The sequence below is a fragment of the Panthera uncia genome (genome assembly GCF_023721935.1).
Source record: "Panthera uncia isolate 11264 chromosome D3 unlocalized genomic scaffold, Puncia_PCG_1.0 HiC_scaffold_8, whole genome shotgun sequence".
NCBI classification, from domain to species: domain Eukaryota; kingdom Metazoa; phylum Chordata; class Mammalia; order Carnivora; family Felidae; genus Panthera; species Panthera uncia.
Genome location: NW_026057586.1, coordinates 73,377,809 through 73,399,376, shown reverse-complemented (window position 1 = coordinate 73,399,376; position 21,568 = coordinate 73,377,809). Strand labels below are relative to the sequence as shown.

Below are 21,568 nucleotides of genomic sequence, written 5' to 3'. Positions count from 1 at the left end.
TTTGACTTCCCACAACTTAACTGCTAACAGCCTGCCGTTGACCGGAAACCTTACTGATGCATGAACAGCCGATTCACATATATTTTGTCTGTTACGTGTATCATATATGCTGCATTCTTAAAAGGAGGTAAGCTAGAGAAAAGAAAATGTTAGTAAGAAAATCTTACAGAGATTCTTAAATACAGAGAACAAACTTGAGGCCCCCAAACCAAGAGCACACTGTATACTCTGTATGTTAGCCAACTAAACAATAAATCGTATTAAAAAAAAAAAAAAAGAAAATCTTAAAATACATTTATAGTAATGTTACTGTTAAAAAAAAAACCTACATGTAAGTGGATCCACATGGTTCAAATCCGTATTGTTCAAAGGTCAACTGCACACGATAAGTTATCCATCAGTGAGAAGTGCTATGAAGAAAATAAGGAAATATGATTGAGAGGGACATTTTCTTTTTTAAAGTTTGTTTATTTTGAGAGAGACAGAGCATGAATGGGGGATGAGCAGAGAGAGGGAGAGGGAGAATCCCAAGCAGGCTCAGCATTGATGCAGAGCCTGACACAGGGGCTTGAATTCACAAACTGTGAGATCATGACCTGAGCCGAAATCAAGAGTCAGATGCTTAACTGATCGAGCCACCCAGGTGCCCTGAGAGGGACATTTTAAATTTAGTTTAAGAGATCAAAGAAAGCACCCCTCTGGAGGTGACTTCGAGCTGTTGACTGGAAAAAATGGGGTTTCTCCAGCGTGGGGGGACCAGCATGTGCAAAGGCCCTGAGGCCCAGATGAGTTCAGTGTGTATTCAGTGACGAGTATAATGTTAGGAGCGGGGACTGAGCCCATCAGGATGAAGTGCCCAAGGAGGAGTAGAGATTTTTGTTCTGGTGCAGCGGGAATATAGCAGGGTAGCACAAACAGAGGATGAGGAGACGGACCCAGAGAAATCTCAACTTGTTCAAGGTCACACGGTGAGGTGGGGCTGAGATTAGCCCCTAGGGCTGCTGCTGCAAGTCCCAGTCTCCCTCCATGTACCTCACTGATCAGAAAAACCTTGGGTGTTATAAAGCCTTGCTTTGCATTGAAACAGTCAACTGTTTTATAAAAATGGGATTTTACTTAAGTAGCTTGGTCTACAAAAAGCTTAACTGTTAGGGAGGCATTTTCAGAGTGGACGCACAAACCAGTCATTTCAGGGATGTCTTCTGCCCTCCCTGGTCTTTCTCTGTCACTTCTAGGTCCTCTTGTCCCCACCTCTGGGGTTCAGGATAGAGAAGCAATTCCTAACTTTGGATCTCTGCTCCAGGAAGGTGCTCCCTGGGTCATTGTCAGCCCCACCCCTTCCCAACTGGGGTTCTTAGGCAGACCTCCCCATCTGGTGAGGTGGGTCTGGTGGGGCCTCCCTCTCAGAGTCGCGGTGAATGACACAGGAGTGGAAGGGCCGGGCTGACACAGGGAACGTAATAATAGTCTCCTGACGATTTGACACACTGGCCTCTGTGTGCCATGCCCCTGCCCCTCACAAACCCACCCACGGAGGGGGCTTCCCATGGAAAAATCTCCAAGTCTCTCACTTGACCAGCCAGGGCTGAAGCTCCTTGCACTTTGTTTTGGCTTCAAAATGGGTCATTTCAATTTGTTCTCTCCTGTATGCAAATTGCTCTTTCCTGCTGTTGTAAATGCAGAATTAGAGTGGATTAAACGATTTTTTTTTAATTTAAAGAAACGTTGGGGGGCACAGGGGGCTCCGTCGGTTAAGCGTCTGACTTCGGCTCAGGTCATGACCTTGACGTTCGTGGGTTCAAGCCCCGCATTGGACTCTGTGCTGACAGCTCAGAGCCTGGAGCCTCCTTCAGATTCTGTGTCTCCTTCTCTCTCTGCCCCCACCCCCCTCCACTCTCTGTCTGTCTGTCTCTCTCTTTCTCTCAAAAATAAATAAGTAAACTTAAAAAATACCATAAAATGAAGCTTTAAACATTTCCTTCTGTGTTTGACTATGTCTTTTCCCCACTTCTTCAAGTGCTCCGGAAGTAAGTGGCTCTGGGACCTTGTGCACACTTATGCAAGCTCTCCTGAAGGCCCCTTAGTGATTTCCGAAACACTGAACGTGGAACTCGTTTCTTTTACTTGCAGGTGCTCTGCAGTTCCAAAAATCGCATCCTGAAGGATTGCTTCCTGGTGGCTGAGTTAGAAAACCGAAGAAGGCCACCAACGGTGAGTGGGGAGGTGGGGAAAAAATGCTCATGCAGAATTAGAAAGGTAGCAAAAATCAGCCAGAGGGCACAGTTACCCCCAGTTACCTATACATTTTAAGCTGTCCTTCCTTTTTCTGGAAATGTTGCTAACACGTTCTATTAAATATATACTTTCCAAGTATAGCAACCAGTGTGCTTATTTGCACTCACTGAGTGCCTACTGTGTAGAGGGGGCACAGGATTTAACGCTGACAAAATGGACAAGATCTCTCTTCTCATGGGGCTTATAATCTAGTGAAAGAAAGTATGGGAAAATACCATCAAAGAAAGAAAGAGCTTAAAACAGTGTGTCATAAAGGAAGCTTGGTAACAAGGAAGTAAGAGAGCATGGGGGTGATGGTCTCAATGGCAATACTGGCTCTCACAAGGCGCTCATCACATATTTGCTAAGTGAAGGAAGAATTCTGGACAGGTGCTGGTCCGGCTTCTGCTTGACCAGTCTGAGCCTGTACTTCGCAGGCCAGGACATTCAGAACCTTCTCCTAGTGGGCAGAATGGTAATGGGTAGGATAATATGTCAGGAGTTGGGACCTAAAGGGCTAGCCAATCTTCTCTGTATTTACTTGGAGCTGCAATCTCTACTTAGTTCATCCTCTCTCTCTCTTTCTCAAGGTGGGGACTCAGTTTAAAAACAGCCTGAGCAGCCTTCTGGAAATCCTCATCTCTAAGGAACCTTCGTACATCCGTTGCATCAAGCCCAATGAGAGGAAAGAACCCAGTGAGTCATGAATCGTTCTGAACACTGAACTCAGGGAAATAAGGCTGGGAGGAAAGCCAAGGTGGCAGTGGGTTAAAATCCTAACAAAAAAACAAAAACCCCACAGGCTTGCTCCTTGCTCTCCATACATGATTTATTTTCATTTTTAAATAATAGAAGGCAAATGAATAGGGAGGGAGAGGAGTTTTTTTGGTGGTCCTGTGTGACCATTGCTCAGAGCCTGGCCAGTTTCAGGAGCAGCACAGCTGAGCCAGGCAGATGTCAGAGGTGGGGGGAAGCAGTGTTGCTTCTCTCCAGCCAGCGAACAGTTTTCCAAATGGTCTGGGACTTGGGTATCTTCCACGCTCATGCCATGGTCGGTAACACAGTTGTATAGTCAGAGGCTTACAGAAGGCAGGCAGGAAGAGCACGTGAGTGAAGCAGGATGTAAGGCAATAGGGAGTGGGGGGGACTGTGGCGAACTGCAAAGGGCACATGCTGTCTAAAGGAGCAGCCCTATTACCTTCCAGCTAGTTATTGCCACGTGGGACTCTGGCCCAGCATGGCCGGATATCTTTTTTTTTTTTTTAAGAGAAGCCAGAAATCCAATTTTTGCTGTAAATTCCCCCATTAAAATAAAACAACAGAGTTAGGACCTGACAAAATATGTCCGTGGCCAGACCCAGCCCACAGATGGTCAGCTTGCAGCCTGTGATCTGTCTTGGTTGAAACGGAGCCATGGAATCCTTTACTGTCACTCTCCCTTCTGTGTTTCCAAAGGCAAGTTTGATGACTTGCTCATAAGGCATCAGATCAAGTACCTGGGGCTGATGGAGCACCTGCGGGTGAGACGGGCTGGCTTTGCACACCGGCGGAAATATGAACATTTCTTGCAAAGGTAAAGTTGGTTTTGTTGAGTTGAAGCTGGTACAAATGCCTACTGTGTGAGGACTCTCGGGGTGCGTTGCTGAATAAAAGGCCAGGCCCCGGGCAACTCCATTTGGTTAATTGCTGTAGACTTGACTGTGATGAGCACTAACATTTTGCAGAATAGGAAACTGATTCACTGTACCTCCTTCCCTTCCTGACGTTAAGCCTGTAACTTCTTGGAGTCCAGGAAACACAGGTTAACGCACAGACCTGCCACCCAGGGGGCAGAGTGGGCAGTGCACCACTTGAGTCTGTACTTAGTTGGGGAAGACCCTTCCCATGGTGATTGTAGGTGCTAGTTTAGCCTTCAGTCTGGAAGCGATCCTCTCGGCCTCATGGGCTATCAAGAGAAGGAGGTGTAGTGTTGTGAACATAAGTTCATAAGGATTTAATGATATAATCCCACCACCACCGCCACTCAAATTGCTTGTGCACCAGCACTTCATTGGTGGGGGGCTATGTGTGAATTTGTCCTACCAAAAACAAACAAACAAACAAAAAAAAAAACAAAACACATTCTCACACACTCAAGGGAAGCAGAATAAAATTGTTATTTTTGTGGGTCGCCATGGTTGAATATTGGCAACTTTATATTTTAACCTGATACTAAGCTGCTTTTGAGCTTCAACTGTATAAAAGCCTTGTGCACGAGCTTACATTTTTCATCAGATTTCTTGCATTTTGCAACTTACATCCAGATCCTGCCCTTTGAAACTTGAGCGTTTTCTAGCAGCTCTAATTTTTAGCCCCTGATTTAGTGATCTCAGATCTTTCTCTACCAAGGACCATGTTTGTTTTTCTCCCATGAGCCTCATGCCTTGATAAGTAATATCTGCTTATATGCATTTATTAAGTAATAATCTCTTTCCTTACTGTTCTGTTAATGATTTATTTACCTGCTGACACCCTTTAGCTGTAACCCCCTTATCTCCTTACCACCCCCACTCCAGCCCGAAGCAGTCACTAACCTACTGCTTGTCTCTCTAGATTTCCCCATTCTGAACATTTCATATGCACGAAATCATACAGTATGTGGTCTTTTGTGACTGGTTTCTGTCACTTGGCATCGTGTTTTCAAGGTTCATCCCTGTTGTAGTGTATATTTTCATTCCTTTTGAGGGCTGAATCATGCTCCATTGTGTGGATAGACAGGCCACATTCTATTTATGCATTATCAGTTGATGGGCATTTGGATTGTTTCTGCTCGGGGCTATTATGAATAATACTGTTAGGAACATACATGCATAGGTTTTTATGTGGACATGTGTTTTTATTTGGGAGGGGGTATACCTATGAGTAGATTACTAGGTTGTATGATAATTCAATGTTTATTTGTTTGAGGAACTACCAGACTGTTTGCCTCGTGTTTGCTCATCAGCTACTTGTATTTCATTCATCATTTTCACATATCCATTTTTTTCTGAGTCTAACTTGGGGTAGAGATGGCCAGAATCAGCAGCCACCGCCCACCCTACCCCCCAAACACATGCGCGTTTGACGTTCCCATTTTTTTGTTTTTTTTTGCATTTTTTTGCACTTCACACATCTTCTTTTTCTATTTTGTTATCGCCTGAGGCTCCTTCACTCTTTCTGTAAATACTACTGAGCGCCTGCTGTGTGCCAGCGCTGTCCTTGGTGCTGGGTAACTGCAGGACAGCACAGACCCCACTGCAGCATGGGGTTTACTTCCCAGTGGGGGAGCCCACTAGCTATAATGAGGATATAGGCGGTCACGTGGGGATATGTCTTTGAAGGGAAATGAATCTGGGGAGGGGAAAGAGGAGCAGGGTCGAAAGGTGGAAGGCTTTACCTCTTTAGGTAAGGTGGTCTGGGAGGGCCTTTCCAAGTGGAGGGAGGGAGCCATGAAGGTATTTGGGGACAGTGATCCAGGGAGAAGAGCCTGGAGGTGGGAACTGGGTGGGCTGGAGGACCAGCCAGGAGGCTGGCATGGCTGCAGGTCAGTGGGCTCAGGGAGGGGCTGAAGATGATCATATGTGTGCACCCTGCCTGGCCTTACTTCCCTTGATCAGGAAGCTATTGTATCTCACATTTGAAATTTACTAGTGGAACTTACACAGATGGAACGTACTAGTCTCTCTCCCTGCCAGTGTTTAAGGCATCTCCTCATTCCCCGCCGTGTCTGTCTAGCCCATGTTTGGACAACTTTGATGACGTGTGCTAGTGATGGGCGTGGCCTGGACAGCCGGGAGCAGGGCCTGGGGCTGTACTGTGTTCCCTGGGGTTGGCGTGCCCCTGTGCCTTTGTGCGTACGTGACTAGACCGGGAAAGGTAACCAGGGAAGAACACATGACACTCAGTGCCTGTCTTAATTCAGGCGGCTAAAACAAAGTACCGGGGACTGGGTGGTTTACAAACAACAGAAATTTATTTCTCACAGTTTGGGAGGCTGGAAATCTGAGCTCGAGATAGCAGCGTGGTCATGTTCCGGTGAGGACTGTCTTCTGGGTTGCATGAAGTCCGCCATTCTCTCATATCCTCGCGTGGGGGAAAGAGGGTGAGGGAGATCTCTGGAGGCCTCTGTTATAGGGACACTCATCCCTTTCATGGAGGCTCCCTCATGACCTCATCACCTCCCAAAGACCCCACCTCCTAAAGCCATCACATCGTGGGTTAGGATTTCAGCATGAGAATTTAGGAGTAAGGAGACGACACAAACATTCAGTCCATTGCCCTTCATGGACTTGCTCATAAAGTATAGTTCCTGGAAAATAAACCCATTTTTAACAGAGTAAAATGTGGGGTCCTGGGTGGCTCAGTTGGTTAAGCATCCGACTTCGACTCAGGTCATGATCTTGCAGTCCGTGGGTTCGAGCCCCGTGTCGGGCTCTGTGCTGACAGCTCAGAACCTGGATCCTGTTTCGGATTCTGGGTCTCCCCCTCTCTCTGCCCCTCCCCTGATCACACGCTGTGTCTCTCTCAAATATAAACATTAACGGATTTTAAAAAACAGTGTAAAATGTGATTTTGAAATAGTAGGAACCATGTAACATTATTAAGGGCAAGAAGCATAGTAGGAGTAACGTAGCTAACATTTTTTTGAAGTCTCGGACTGTGTCCAGTGCTCTCCACAGATTATCTCCTTTCAGCCTTGTGACGGTCCCACGAGAAGGGCTTGTTATTGTTCGTGTTGCACAGGGTGAGGAGGTGAAGTGACTTGCCCGGCTCCTGAGCTGGACTCAAACCCAGCCAGGGCGGTCCCGGATATAGTTTCTACCCTTGGTCCACGGGCACTTGGAATTCTGCGTTCTCTTATTTCATTATGTTTCAGACAACCATGGTTCTGTCTATGGTGACCACATATAGAAGGGAGTTGTATTGTGTGCTGAAATCAGGTTCTTAAATCAGCATTACGTCCAAAATTACCCTTGAGAAATCCCTCGTCACTTACCAAGCACGGTACCTTTTCTTCCTGTGCTGGCCCACGTTCATTTATCTATTCATTCATCGGCAGACGGACATTTGGGTTGTGTCTACCTTTTGTCTATGATGAGTGATGACACCGTGAACGTTCATGTATGAGCTTGTGTGTGGACGTATGTTTTCATGTCTCTGCGTGTGTACTTAGGAGTGGAATGGAGTTTCTTGGGTGGGGTGTCTGATGATGTCATTGTTCTATGAAGACAGACCCAACCCACCCCGTTGAGACCGTTTCTCCCTTTTATGTTTCTTGCCAAGTGTGTGTTATTGAATTCAAGGAAGTTGGTATGATGAGTCTGCTAGATTGTGCTGAGTCGCTGACATACCACAGCGGAGCACATCCTGAGCTCTGGAGGGGAGTGGGGGTGGGGGAGGTGAGTGGAAGGTCCGAAGGCTTTCTGGAAGGGCCTCTCCTCTCCCCAGGTACAAGTCCTTGTGCCCAGACACCTGGCCACACTGGCACGGGCCTCCAGCAGAGGGCGTAGAACGGCTGATCCAGTACATCGGCTACACACCCGAGGAGTACAAGTTAGGGAGGTAAGTGGCCAAGAAATCCCCGTTGAAAAGCTTTGTGCATCGACCCGTATGCGTCTAGAGCCTGGAGATGAATTTTTAAAGGAATTTACGTAGACATACAAGCGGATACCTCCATCCACTCAAGTTAGATGCAGCTCCGTGAAGAAAACACTGTGTGTACCTGCTCACCTTGCTTTGCTCACACAGAATATTGCACGACGTTTCTGAAAGCAGCTGAGTGTCCACAGTTGAGCTCAGTTCTGACACTGTCTACCTAGGTAGTGTCCAATGCCCAAGTTAAGGACTCAGCCTCGCCAGACTGTCTACCCCCGCCCCCCACTTCAGATGCCAGTTACAAGTCCCACTGGTCACCTGTGCTTCTGACCACTGACTGGCTAGCTATTGGAGGTTCCCAGGACCCCCTCTTTGGGTTCAATCGATTGGCTAGAGTGGCTCAGAAAACTCAGAAAAAAATTTTACTTGGGTCCCTGAGTGGCTCGGTCGGTGGAGCCATCAGCTCAGGACATGGTCTCGCGGTTCAGGAGTTCGAGCCCCCGCATCAGGCTCGCTGCTATCAGTGAAGAACCTGCTTCAGAACTTCTGTTCCCCTCTCTCTGCCTCTCCTCCGCTTGCACAGATGCTCGCTCTCTCTCTCTCTCTCTCTCTCTCTCAAAAATAAAAATTAAAGAAAAACTAAAACATTTTTCTTACTGGATTGCCGGCTTATTACAAAAAAATAGAACTCAAGAACAGCCAGATGGAAGAGATACATAGGGCGGGGTCTGGGGAAGAAGCCTGGAACTTCCATGCCCTCTCCAGGTACACTCAGAACATCAAGCCACGTCTTTTTTTGGCGGGGGGCACGGGGGAGCGGTTATGGAGGCTTCATTACATGGGCACGATTGACAAAGTCACTGGTCATCAGTTCAACCCCCAGCCCCCCTCCCCTACCTCGAGGCGGGGCTGAAAGTCCTCAGCCTCTCATCTCAAGATTGGTTTCCCTGGCAGCCGGCTCCCATCCTTAGCTTATCCAGGGGGCTTTGCACACATCACTTCCTTAGCAGAAACTCGGGTGTGGTGTGGTGGAAAGGGATCTGTTAATGACTAGTGAGACACCCGTTTCACTCTTATCCCTTTGAAACCATTTCAGGAACAGAGTCCAAATATAACAAGAAGATGCCCCTGTTGCTCTAATTACAAGGATTTGGGGAGCCGTGATACTGGAACAGGACAAAGACCAAATACATCTATTTTTTGAATGTTTGTTTATTTTGAGAGAGTACGCGAAGGGGAGGGGCAGGGAGGGGGAGAGAGAATCCCAAGCAGGCTCTGCCCTGCCAGTGCAGAGAGCAACACGGGGCTCGATCTCAGGAACTGTGGTTAAGAGTCGGACACTCAACCGATGCTTAACTGGCTGAGCCCTCCAGGCATCCCCAAATATGTATTTATTATTAAGAGTCACAACATCACAAGCTCCAAGTGGTTGGAAGGGCTCTAGCACTGCCTACGGGAGGAGATTAAGTTGGAAAGGAACCCTGTGTTCTATACCTCACTCAGGGCTGGGTTGAACGTCTTTGCCTGCAAGATGAGTTTGTTTGGTCTTGTTATTGATCACATGCACGCAGGACCTCTCAGAGGGGATATTAGGACTTCTGTGATGCCAAAGCTCCTCGGGCATCCCAGAAGGTGGTGTTCTAGAACTCCGAGTACATTACTATCGCTGTAGTTGTCTGTGAGGAGAACTTTTGTACACATTGGAAGCGTTTGAGGCAGAACTCCGTGGGGCGAACCGCGAAGAGTTTAGTTTGTCCTATAAGTCCTTTTGGTCAGGGTGAATTTGGTGGTAGGGAGCGGTGCCCAAGGGTATAGACGGGCATTCCCAGGCCACAGAGAATCCAGCTCCAGGGATCTCTGCCTTCGAATCTATCAGGGGCTTTGCCTGTCAACTCCTAACTCCCACTCACATATAGACAGCCGTCTGGCCACCTGGTCCCTCTCCATCCTTACACTTCTGTCCTGGGACCTGCTTCAAGTATTAACCACATTTCTAAGCCTGATCCCTGAGGGGAATGGAGCTTCACACAGCCCAAGGGAGGCGGACTAAAGAGGTCATAGGTGGTAAGTTGCCCTCACAGGGTGCGTAGGGCAGGTAGAAAGTGATGCATATTGATAATTTATCTTTGCTGGTGGAGGGGATTTCCTTTTTTTTTTTTTAATTTTTTTTTTTAACATTTACTTTTTGAGAGACAGAACGTGAGCGGGGGAGGGACAGAGAGAGAGAGAGAGAGGGAGACACAGAATCTGAAGCAGGCTCCAGGCTCGGAGGTGTCAGCACAGAGCCTGACGTGGGGCTCAAACTCACGAACTATGAGATCATGACCTGCGCCGAAGTCAGACGCTTAACAAATTGAGCCACCCAGGTGCCCCAAGGGGATCTTCTTTTAAACTGAGACTGGGGGCACCTGGGTGGCTCAGTTGGTTAAGCATCCGATTCTTGATTTCGGCTCAGGCCATGATCTCACGGTTCTTGGGATTGAGCCCCATATCAGGCTCTGCACTGACAGTGTGGAACCTACTTGGGATCCTCTCTGTCCCTCTCGGCCCCTCCCCAACTTGTGCGTGCACACACTCTCTCTCAAATAAACATTTTTTAAAAAGATAAAACCTGGGGCGCCTGGGTGGCTCAGTTGGTTGAGCGTCCGACTTCGGCTTGGGTCATGATCTCGCGGTCCGTGAGTTCGAGCCCCGCGTCAGGCTCTGTGCTGACAGCTCAGAGCCTGGAGCCTGTTTTGGATTCTGTGTCTCCCTCTCTCTCTGACCCTCCCCGCTTCATGCTCTGTCTCTCCCTGTCTCAAAAATGACGTTAAAAATTTTTTTTTAAAAAAAGAAGATAAAACCTAAAAAACAAAACAAAACTGAGACTCCTATTCCTTGTCATCAATCTTCAAAGCCTAAGGAACTAACTTCAAGTCAAATCAATGTAGTAGTTTCCTGAGGCTGGTAACGAATGACCACAGACTGGCTGGCTTTAAACAACAGAAGAGTGTTCTCAAGGTGTCGGCGGGCTCTGTGGGAGGGTCCTTCCTTGCCTCTTCCAGCTTCTGGTGGCTCCTGACCTTCCTTGGCTTGTGGCCACTTCCCTCCAGTCTCTGCTTCTGTCTTCACATGAACCTCCCTGTGCCTGTATGTCCTTTTCTGTCCCTTAGATGCACACGCATGCCAGATTTAGGTGAACCCTAATTCTGGATGATCTCTTCTCAATCCCTACCTTGATGACGTCTGCAAAGACCCTATTGCCAGATAAGATCACATTCTGAGGTTCTGGCGAGGGGACACTATTCAAGCCAGCCAATTACTCATGACAACGATCTTTTCTTTCACTTCTAGAACCAAGATATTCATTCGTTTCCCCAGAACTCTGTTTGCTACTGAAGATGCCTTTGAATTTAGTAAACATCAATTAGGTATGATTTTCTTTTTCTTTTTTCTTTTCTTTTCTTTTTTTTTTTTCCTGTCCTGATTTCCGTAGAATGTGAAATGAACCGGCTTAGCTTGGGTTACATCTTACACATGGTGTCTGATCTAATGTAAGAAGCACTTGCTTTGGAAACCCAGAATGAGAACACATGGGTTTATATGCCTTAATGCGTGTTTGGAGGGTAGTCATGGATGCACCCGGAAACTTAAATGCTGGATTGCCATCCCACTTGTTAGGACCCGAACCTCAAATGAAGCTTTGAACACTTCGTTCATACCAGTATGATGCCGGAAGGTGTCGCCTCAAAGCCTGCAGGCACGGGGGGCGGGGTGGGGGCGCGGGGCGCGGGGAGCACAGCGAACGGCAAATGAGAAAAGTTCTGGGGTGGAGGTTGGGGGTGCAAAAAAATGTAAAAACTCCTGGAGTGCAGTGGGGCTTCTCCCTTGAAATCTCAACTGGTCTGTTGAGACAGACCCTGCCGCGTATACCTGAGTGCTTTCTGTGTGCCAGGTACATATTAAGTCCTCTGCCCTCAGGACCTCGTTGTGCTCTTTAAAACTAACCTGTGCAGCTGTATTATCTCCACTTTGCAGTCAGGGAAACTGAGGCCCAAGACGTTGGTAACTTGCTGAAGGCTGCACAGCTAGTAAGCGGCAGAGCTTGGGTTGGAACATGGGTCTGCCCGCCTTCAGGAGCCGGGCTTGTGACCACCGTCCTTTTTTTGGACCATGACAGCAGTGGGCACCAATCCCGGGACCTGGTTTCTGGGTGGGTGCTGGCTGCAGGGGGGACCCCAGTGTTTCTAACCAGCCCCCAGGGAATGGGATGCCACTGGTCTGTGGGGTCCTCAGTGCGCCTGGCTTGTGTTGGGAACTCAGTCCCCAGGTGGAGGGAGGTGGACGGGGCAGCTCGAGGGCGAGCAAGCATGTGGTCCGAGGGCCATGGAACCGAGGGCCAGCAGGCCCCCCCGTAGACAGACGGGGGTGGGGAGCTCTAACCACTGAGTCTGTTCTTTACCCTGGAGGGAGGAAGGAGGGAGGGAGGGAGGAAGGAAGGGAGGATGGGCCCACCCCTTCCCATCTCTTCCCAGTCAGCTCCGCACGGCACACCCCGAGGGCTGCTTCTGACCTGCCCTTGGAAAAGCGCTACCACGCAGGTGCACAACTGAAAGCCATCTCACCAAAACTTTTGTTTCATTTTAAGTTGCAAGAATCCAAGCCACATACAAAGCCTGCCTAGAGAGGAGAGTGTACGTGAGAAAGAGACACGCAGGTAAGAATTAAAACAGAAACGTGCCCGTCTGCAGTGAGCCAGACCTCTGCGGTCTCTCTCATCCCTGCTGTACCTGGAGCTCAGGCCCCTTTGGTGGCTTCTCTCCCCTTGCTCGGCCTTGAAACCTTGCGTGTGTCTCGTCTTTATTCTGTTGACCCGAGATTGCAACGGAGTGGCCCGTATTCCTCCCACGGATGTGGTTTATTGGATCCCACCACGTGTGCCTGTTTACAGAATAACTCTTTTAAAAGAATGCCAACACCAGGAGTACCTTGGGAACCCGTCTCCTGTCGCTCTCCTGTCCCTTCTCAACCCTGCCCCCCCCCCGCCCCCATCTCTCTTTGCAATTCTGCATTTCTCATTGCCTTGTTTTCCTCTATAGCTTTACCATCTATGGATACGTTTCTAAACAACAGTTTTATTGGCTGACACATTTGGAACTCCGTAAGATTATCCTGTTTATATTTTTAGGGATGTGTTTGTTTCCGAAATGCAACCAGTCGACGTGCGCAGGTTTGGTCATTTACTGTCATGGCTGCGTAGGATTGCACCGTATCACACGTTGGCAAACTTTCCTAAAGACCAGGTGGTACTGTAGACTTGGGGGTCACCCGGCCTCGGTCACAGCTACTCAGCTCTGACATTGTATCAGGAAGGTACTATAGGCTATATGTAAATAAACGGGCATAGTCGTGTGGCAGTAAACCTTTGTTTACAAAAACAGATGGCCCGCGGGCCGCAGTTTGCCAACCCCCATTCATAATTCAGCCATTCGCTGGATGGACGCATGGGTTGTTTCAGTTGTTTGCTTTTATTTTTTTTTTTTAATTTTTTTTTTTTCAACGTTTTTTATTTATTTTTGGGACAGAGAGAGACAGAGCATGAACGGGGGAGGGGCAGAGAGAGAGGGAGACACAGAATCGGAAACAGGCTCCAGGCTCCGAGCCATCAGCCCAGAGCCTGACGCGGGGCTCGAACTCACGGACCGCGAGATCGTGACCTGGCTGAAGTCGGACGCTTAACCGACTGCGCCACCCAGGCGCCCCCAGTTGTTTGCTTTTATAACAGAAAACAGTGCTGCTATGAGGAGCACACAAGAAAGTATTTTTTCTAATCTGAATAACTGAACAAAATCTGCAAAGCACTTAAAAACTGGGAAGCAAGTCAGAAATCTATGTGTCCCAATTTACGTATCTCAGTTCTCAAGTGTAGGCAACTTAAAGCACACATCAGTTGAGACCAGCCGTGGGCGGCAACAAAACTGACGGGTCCCTCAGGAAGGCCTGGGGAAACTCTGATCCCCTCATGTCATTGTGGGGCTTTCCTTGAAGCTTCCTGCAGCACCCCTGGGGTTCCTCTGTTGCCCTGGTTCAGTTGTCTGAACCGCCCCCCGCGCTCCCCACAAGAACTGGTAACACTCACCACCTTTCCATCTCTCGGGCAGAGTGCGGGTGGGTATCCGGATGTTTGTGGAGTGGCTGAATGTTTCTGGAAAAAAGCCATTGTATTTAAATGTGATCGTGCTCACCTTCTAATGCTGGCAGTGAACTCTTTCAGCCATCACACTTGAAGCCCACTGGCGCGGGGCCCTGGCTCGGAAGCTGGCCAAAAGGAGAAAGTGGGCTGTGTGGACCGTAAGAAAGTGAGTTCTCTGTAGAAGGTGGTCGCGGACTTGGCTGAGTTCTTTGGCTTTGTGCCGAAAGCCCATCTTCCCTTCAGGGTGTCAGCCCCTAAGAATTCAGCTCTGTGGCTTTCCTCTGAGCTCCCTAATTTGACGGTGACCACGATTTAGTACGCTTGTCAGTTTCTCTTAGTTCAAAAGTCGCAAGGTCAGCTGCCCTCCAATGCCAGGCAGGTAAAAAAGCGAGTTTCACGAGCTGGGATAAGACGATAAGGCATGGTGGGGACTGCGGCTAAGTCCATTGCTTTCTTCTGAGCTCCCTAATTGGACAGTGATCACAATTCAGTACGCCTGTCAGTTTCTCTTAGTTCAAAAGTCACAAGGTCAGCTGCCCTCCAGTGCCAGGCAGGAAAAAGTGAATTTCACGAGCTGGGATAAGATGATAAGGCATGGTGGGAACTGCAGCTAACTTTGGAAAGCTCAGTCCACCTCAGAGGGGCAGTCACTACTCCAGCTGACTGCTGCCTTGGAGAAATGCCAGCTTAGTGTTGCCACAGATTCTTGATAACCAGCCCCCCCCCCCCCCTCCGCCCGCCCAAGGTTGGCTGGAAATCTGGCTTTCGTGTACTATTTCCCAATATTGTTGTTAGCAACTAATTCAAACCACTCAAAACAAAACCAAAGATAGCATGGGTGAAATAGAGCACATTTTCGGGGCAGACCCGACCTGCGGGCCACGGAACGGTCGCCCCACCTGGCGACCCAAACAACCTGCACCATTTTGGCCTCCTTTGCAAACAGGTAGGGAGAGAGCCCGAGGCTTCATGAAGAAATGGGCCAGAAAATTAACAGAAACCACTTGCCGTTTCAGGTTCATAAAGGGATTCATCAACCGCAACAAGCCTCTCTGCCCGGACAATGAGGAGTTTATCGTGTTCGTGCGGAAGAATTACATCTTGAACCTCCGGTATCATGTCCCAAAGAACGTCTTGGACAAGAGCTGGCTGAGGCCTCCTGGCATTTTGGAAAATGTGAGGATGACACGCAGATTGTTGTTGCAAGTGACTCGGGCAGCGACGGGGCTCAGCTGGTGTATCTTTGTGCCACCACCCTTGGCTCGAAAGGCTTTAGCGAAGCACTTCTTTGCAAGGCTGTCCTATGAGAAATGTCGCTCCTCTCAATTCGTACTCTCAAGCCAATGGAGGTTGGTTAGCACGGAGCATTTGCGAATAGCGCTGCCCTTGGTGTGGCCTTCCTGATGGCTTATAATGACTGTCACCTAGAACAGCGTTTCTCAAAAGAAGGTCCAAGGATCCTGTGGCTGGAGCACAGTGGGGGCCTCTGTAAGAAACCGGGCCCCAGCCCAGGTCCGCTGAGCAGTTCTTAGAGTCTTTTTTTTTAGCCGGGTCCTCAGGTGACTCAAACACATTCAAGTTCGAGAAGCAGTAGCTTAGCAACGGTGAAAAGGTAATGCAAGAGTGGAAGATTAGTTGCTTTCTCGGGCTTTAAAATACTAATGCTGTACTGGGGCGCCTGCGTGGCTCAGTCAGTTAAGCGTCCAAGTCTTGGTTTCAGCTCAAGTCATGATCTCGAGGTTCATGGGATTAAACCCCACGTCAGGCTCTGTGCTGACAGCAAGGAGCCTGCTTGGGATTCTCCCTCCCTCCCTCCCCCCACCCCGCCCCTCCCCACCGCTCATGCTCGCTTGCTCTCAAAGTAAATAAACTTAAAAAAAAACAAAAAACAAAAAAACAAACCACTAATGCTGTAGTTGAAATCGGACTGAATTCGACTTGCTTTCAGAGCCTCTGTCTTGGTGGCCACAGCCCAAGACTGGGTCTGAGTGAGGCGGGTAGAGCAGAAGTGCGTGTGTTCTCCACACAGGCCTCGGACCTGCTCAGGAAGATGTGCACCAGGAACCTGGTTCGGAAGTACTGTCGCGGGATCACGGCCGAGAGGAAGGCGCTGGTAAGGACGGGGAGCCCGGGCGGGTGGCGAAGGTGCTGGAAGGTCCGGGGTGGGCGGCGCTCGCCCACCATCTCTCCTGGGAGCCCAAGGGTCACACCGGGCGCATGCCTCCTGCATGTGTTGGGGATGGAACACAAGAAGGCCACTTAGGTCAGAGCCCCTTGTTCAAGGACAGATGTTGCAAGTGCTTCTGCTCACGCTGTTGCCATGGGAACACAGCCCAGATGGCCCCCGTGCTGCACGGAAGGCCGGGCCCCTTCTCTGCTGGAGGGTTTTGTGTCTGCTTGTCTGCAGGTCCGTAAAGCGCTAGAGAGTCCTCTCTCAGGGTCTGCGGGCCACACGATCTCTGTTGCAGTCACTCGACTCTGCGAGCAGAGCACGGAAGCTGCCGGACAGCACACATGAATGAATGGCGTAGCCAGGCTGCAAAACAAACAAACAAAAACTTAGAAACAACCGGCAGCAGGCTGGATCTGGCCCCCGGGGCTGGAGTTTGCAGGCAGACCTCTGACCCAGAAGGAGGAAACTGCTGTCTGAAATTCTGAAAATTCCCCTGCTGGGAAGGGAGTGCAAGAGACCAGCACGAAGTGTCAGCTCCAGTCTCTGCCAGCATAATTTTTAGGGGCACTTTGGCCAAAGCCTGGAATGTGCTGTCATTTCCGGGCAGAGGTATGACGAGGCCTCTACAGCTGATCACGGAAAGTGAGCTGTGCCGCGGACCTCCGTCCCAAGGAGCCCCACGGCTCCCACTTTTGTACTTTCCTCTCTCTGTTACCAGATGCAGCAAAAGGTGGTTACAAGTGAACTCTTCAGGGCGAAGAAAGAAGGTTATGCAGAGGCCTTAAACCAGCCCTTCGCCAACAGTCGGATCGGTAAGTACGTTCTTCTGTTTGTGCACTCGCTTAGAGGGTCAGAAGATGACGCCTGACTCCGGAGAGTCTCCTGGCCATAGTGGAGGTCTTGGTCACAGAGAGACGTAAACCCAGCAGGTACCAGTGGCTTTTGCACCACGATGGCGTTTAGTTGACGATTCACTGTGCTCCGATTCCCTCCCCAGATGAAGGAGACATTAATCCCAAAGTACTTCAACTCATCAGCAGTGAGAAAATCCAGGTAGGGATGTGTTGTGTCCTGGCATCAGTCAGGATTCCCTCACGAAGCGTGAGAACAGGGTCTGTCTTCTGTACGAGGGGTGTCTGGAAGTGCTGTTGAAATGCAGGGGTGCGTGGGGATGGGCAGGGTTCACAACTGTGATGCTCTGGGTATTAACAAAGACTGCGGGGCCCGCATGATCCCTAGGTACCTATTTGCTGTTCTTACGGTCCTTATCTGTCACCCCAGGAACCAGGTTGGGTTTTCCTATGAAATTGAGTGAAACACAGCCATGAAATTAATCGTTAAACACCCCCTATTAGCAGCAGCAATGGGGCGGGGTGCCAACATGGCACAACTTAGTAGCCATGCGCCATCTGGGCAGGTTACTTCACCTCTTGCTGCCTTTGTCCCTCTGTGGGTGGGGGTGGCAGGGTTACGGAGAGGCCCCAGGGTTCCATGGCAGGAAGCGCTGTGTGGTAATACCTGCTCACCGATAAGCAGGTGAGTGCTGGAAGTAAGGAGCTCAGTACTCTGCCCCCTCCGCCCACGGAGTCCCCTTCCCTTCATGGTGACGGTCACCTCTTCGCAGTACGGTGTCCCGGTCATTAAATACGACAGAAAGGGCTTCCGGGCGCGGGAGCGGCAGTTCCTCCTCACTCAGAAAGCGGCTTACGTGGTGGAACTTGCCAAAATCAAGCAGAAAATAGCGTACTCGGCACTCAAAGGTAAGAAGCCAGCGACCGTACGGCTGTTCACGGGGTCGACTTAGCTTCTGGGCTCACCAGTTAAGAAGACACCCTCCAGTGGAAGACCAAAGTGGAGGGTGCCCTTAAAGCCTGAGGCTGCCGGGGCCTGGCCTGTGCTTCTCTTTCTGGCATAAATATCAACGGCCACCCCTTCGCTCCAGTATCCAGCTTGGACAACCGTCCCCTTCTCCGATGACCTGTGCTGTATCCCGAGCACAGCCCTTCACAGCCTCACGGCATGCTCATTGCTGGAGTGTGCCCTTCTTCCTGCTGGGCCCAGCTGGGAGGGAAAGAGTGTGGGGTTGGGGCACCCCCAGGTATGCCTCCTCTTTCTTCCTGCATTGATTTCAAGTTGTCCGGTTCCCGGTCCCTAACTCTGGATCTGTCTTAAGGGGTCTCCACCAGCAGCCTCAGTGATGGAATCTTGGTCATTCATGTGTCGCCGGAGGACAGCAAACAAAAGGTAATTGCCGGCCACCCGTCTCTGCTGACAGAGGGAGACCACCGCCACGATATTCAGTTGCCTGCCGCAGAGCCTCGGTATTGGAGGGTGTTTTCCTTTTGAGCCACTGCTCCCGGGGTGCCTGGGTGGCTCAGTCGGTTGAGCGTCCGACTTCGGCTCAGGTCATGATCTCACGGTTCGTGAGTTCGAGCCCCGCGTCGGGCTCTGTGCTGACAGCTCAGTGCCTGGAGCCTGCTTCGGATTCTGTGTTTCCCTCTCTCTCTCTCTCTGTCCCTCCCCTGCTCATGCTCTGTCTCTCTCAAAAATAAAAATTAAACCTTTTAAGCCACTGCTTCTGGAACAGCCATGTCTCCTTCTCAGGGGGATGCCGTTTTACAGTGTGAACATATCTTTGAAGCCATTACTAAGCTCGTCATGCTGGTGAAGCGGGGGAACATTGTCAATGTCGTCCAGGGGAGGTAGGTGGTTTTGCCCAGCGATCGCTCACTCACATAGGGAACCGTGGTCTCACATCCCAGTTCTCCAAGGAGGGCCTTATGTTCCTGAGGGAAGCTGTCACTGAGTGAAAGGTGGACCTCTGGGCCAGAGCAGGTGACAGCCACACTCTTCCTGTTGATGGTTGTTGTTCGGGACCGTTGGCCGAGCACGATGGGCCCAGAGCTTTGCAGGCTGCCTACAACTGATGAGGGCAGAGTGGCAACATTACTTTAGGACGGAAAAGAAAACCATCTGACACATAGATGGGGTGCTCTTACTCGATTCTCTCAGCTCTGAAGGATGGCCACGTTTTCCATGTCAGGGGCACAAAGCGGCTAAGCAGCAGGCCCAGTGTCACCTGGCTGGTTGGGGATGGTGTGGGGGTTCCTGAGGCCATGCTGGATTCTCGTTCGCAGACGGGATCAGGAGGCGCTGTGCCCCCTCCCCCACCCCCCAGCCCCTGGGAAAGCAGGTCTTCCTGCTGCCCCTATTAGGTCTGAAGCCACCCTAATGTCCTGAGCAAATCCATTATGTACAAGAGGGGGGCACAGAGTGGGGTTGGTTTTGCTGGACCTCACAGGGAGACCCGCCCCCCCAGCCACGAGAGTTTCAGCAGGACCATACGTAGGTGGTTCTTCAGACATCAAATTGGCCCCTTGAAGGACTGAACGTGCTAAAGTGACTTGAGAATAACCACAGGAACGTGGTGAGTTTTCTCCGTTACGGAACTGGTGGTCTTTTGGGTACTCAAGTAAAATAAAACTCTATTAAAACAGGAATTTGATCTTGAAACCAGTAAAGCTGCATAAGCGAATTTCTTTTGTAGACAAGAGGCAAAAAAAGGTCAGTAATTGATGATTTTGTGTATTTCCAGTTTACGGTTTTATATTAGTCCTGGAAAAGAAGGCACGATCGTTTTCGACACGGGACCCGAAGAGCAAATCTATAAAGATAAAAATGGACAGTTAACCGTGGTGAGTGGCTGGCGGGGGAGGGAGGCGTGAGCAGTCTGACATGAGAATATAGACTGTTCACTTCTCCCTCTATTCTCGATTCGGTATCAAAACAGGAAGGTATGGATACCAGGGGTACAGATTCACACAATGAATGAAAAGGGGGGAAAATAAAGCAAGTTCACCTCCCAGTTTTGGTTGTTAGTAAACAGGAAGTTGACGTTCAGTCCTTCTCGGTTTTAAAGGTCGAAGCCACCTTTTCACTGCCTGGTAAAGGCCTTACGCCTTATCACAGTGGTTCTCATTCGTGTTTCCAACACTGGAGTCTCCTGTGAGTTTCCAAAAGTACCAGTGCCTGAGTCTCAGACGCGGTGATGTAATTGGCTTGGCGGGGGCGTGGCCGGGGCTTTGGAATGTGAGCACTCTCTGGTCGGCTCAAGTCCAGCTGGCGTGCTCCATGCTGTGCCCTCCCTCCCGGGTCCGACCATGCTGGACCCGGCATCTCAACAGTCCTCGCTGTACCGGGAGTACACAGAGCTTAGTTTGATCCAATTTTGCTAGGAAATAGCCTATTACAACCTGAGCGGGCTGAGTGTTTTAAGATGTCTTTTGTATACATGCACCCGGTATCCTTAGTTGATACAAACGAACGAGGAAACGGTCTGTCGACGTACAGAGTGTCTTGTACCTATTTTAATTTATATCCCCTTAACTATGAAACTGTGACTGTGGATGTAAACAGCACCCAAAAGGCTTTTGTGATCCAAATGCCCCTAAACGCCTTCAGGGAGAAGTTGAAATCTTTAAATACTATTTTGGATTTAAAGCATCAGAGGAGTTTTCAGTCTACGTGCTGTCTTAGGGGCATGACCTTCAGGAGTAATTCTGTCCTGAGAGTCACACGGCCTGACTGGCTCGGGCTGAAGATGCCTTTTCTAAATCCCATTTCCTTTTCTAAATGCCCTCTGCCTCAAGTCCGGTGGGGCTGGCTTCTCCAGGCTGGTCCACACCCACTGCCCCGCTGTGGACCACCGGGTGAGAAGAGGGCTCTGACCTAAGTGTGGCCTCTCTCCCAAGGTGTCGGTCCGCACGACTTCCTCCTGACCTCTCCGGTGGCTGGCTGTGCTCCGGCTGAGGAAAGCGCCCAGGAAGTGGGGGGCTGTCCAGGTGGCTACACCTTCCGGGAAAGGGGACAGCAGCTCTAGCAAAAGGAGATCCCATCTGAAGAGACTGAGGGGCACCTGTCCCCCTCCCGGCTCTCTGCTGCCCTGGGGCGCCGAAGTCAAAGGTCCTCTTCAGGGGCCCAACCTCAAGTCGCCTACGGGGATGGTGTTCCGTGTCCCTACCTGGACCTTCCCTAGATGGGTATGTGAACACGTCATTATACGGTGGGCGACAGATGCTCTGCCTTTGTCAAGGCCGCAGTGGTCCCGAGGAACACAGGAGCATGTATGTGATCTGAGAGGAAAATTTCATAAAGCTGCAGAATTTGAATTTTGCTTTAACTCAGTGGAACTCACCACACCCGATGCCTTAACGTTTCTGACGCAGCTCCCCAGCTGGAGGCCGAAGCGCCTGTCCCTCCCCCGTCCCTCCCTAGTATTAAAATCAAAGGGGTAGCAACCCCAGCTGATTCACTTTCTCCCCAAGACTTCCTCGCAG

At 50.0% G+C, this 21,568-nt stretch overlaps 1 protein-coding gene across 1 annotated transcript in view; it reads left to right on the top strand.

Moving 5' to 3' along the window:
* Nucleotides 1-21,508, top strand: part of MYO1H (myosin IH) — a 45,502-nt gene extending 23,994 nt beyond the window's left edge. Inside the window, exons 16-31 of the mRNA XM_049619182.1 lie at nt 2,131-2,211; nt 2,865-2,970; nt 3,730-3,847; nt 7,741-7,854; nt 11,221-11,297; nt 12,515-12,583; nt 14,141-14,225; nt 15,076-15,235; nt 16,089-16,172; nt 16,951-17,044; nt 17,230-17,285; nt 17,857-17,992; nt 18,406-18,476; nt 18,837-18,934; nt 19,828-19,927; nt 20,984-21,508. Coding sequence (XP_049475139.1) covers nt 2,131-2,211; nt 2,865-2,970; nt 3,730-3,847; nt 7,741-7,854; nt 11,221-11,297; nt 12,515-12,583; nt 14,141-14,225; nt 15,076-15,235; nt 16,089-16,172; nt 16,951-17,044; nt 17,230-17,285; nt 17,857-17,992; nt 18,406-18,476; nt 18,837-18,934; nt 19,828-19,927; nt 20,984-21,010 — 1,476 coding nt within the window. The 3' untranslated portion in view covers nt 21,011-21,508. The remainder of the gene's footprint in view (nt 1-2,130; nt 2,212-2,864; nt 2,971-3,729; nt 3,848-7,740; nt 7,855-11,220; nt 11,298-12,514; nt 12,584-14,140; nt 14,226-15,075; nt 15,236-16,088; nt 16,173-16,950; nt 17,045-17,229; nt 17,286-17,856; nt 17,993-18,405; nt 18,477-18,836; nt 18,935-19,827; nt 19,928-20,983) is intronic.
* Nucleotides 21,509-21,568: the final 60 nt, after the last annotated feature.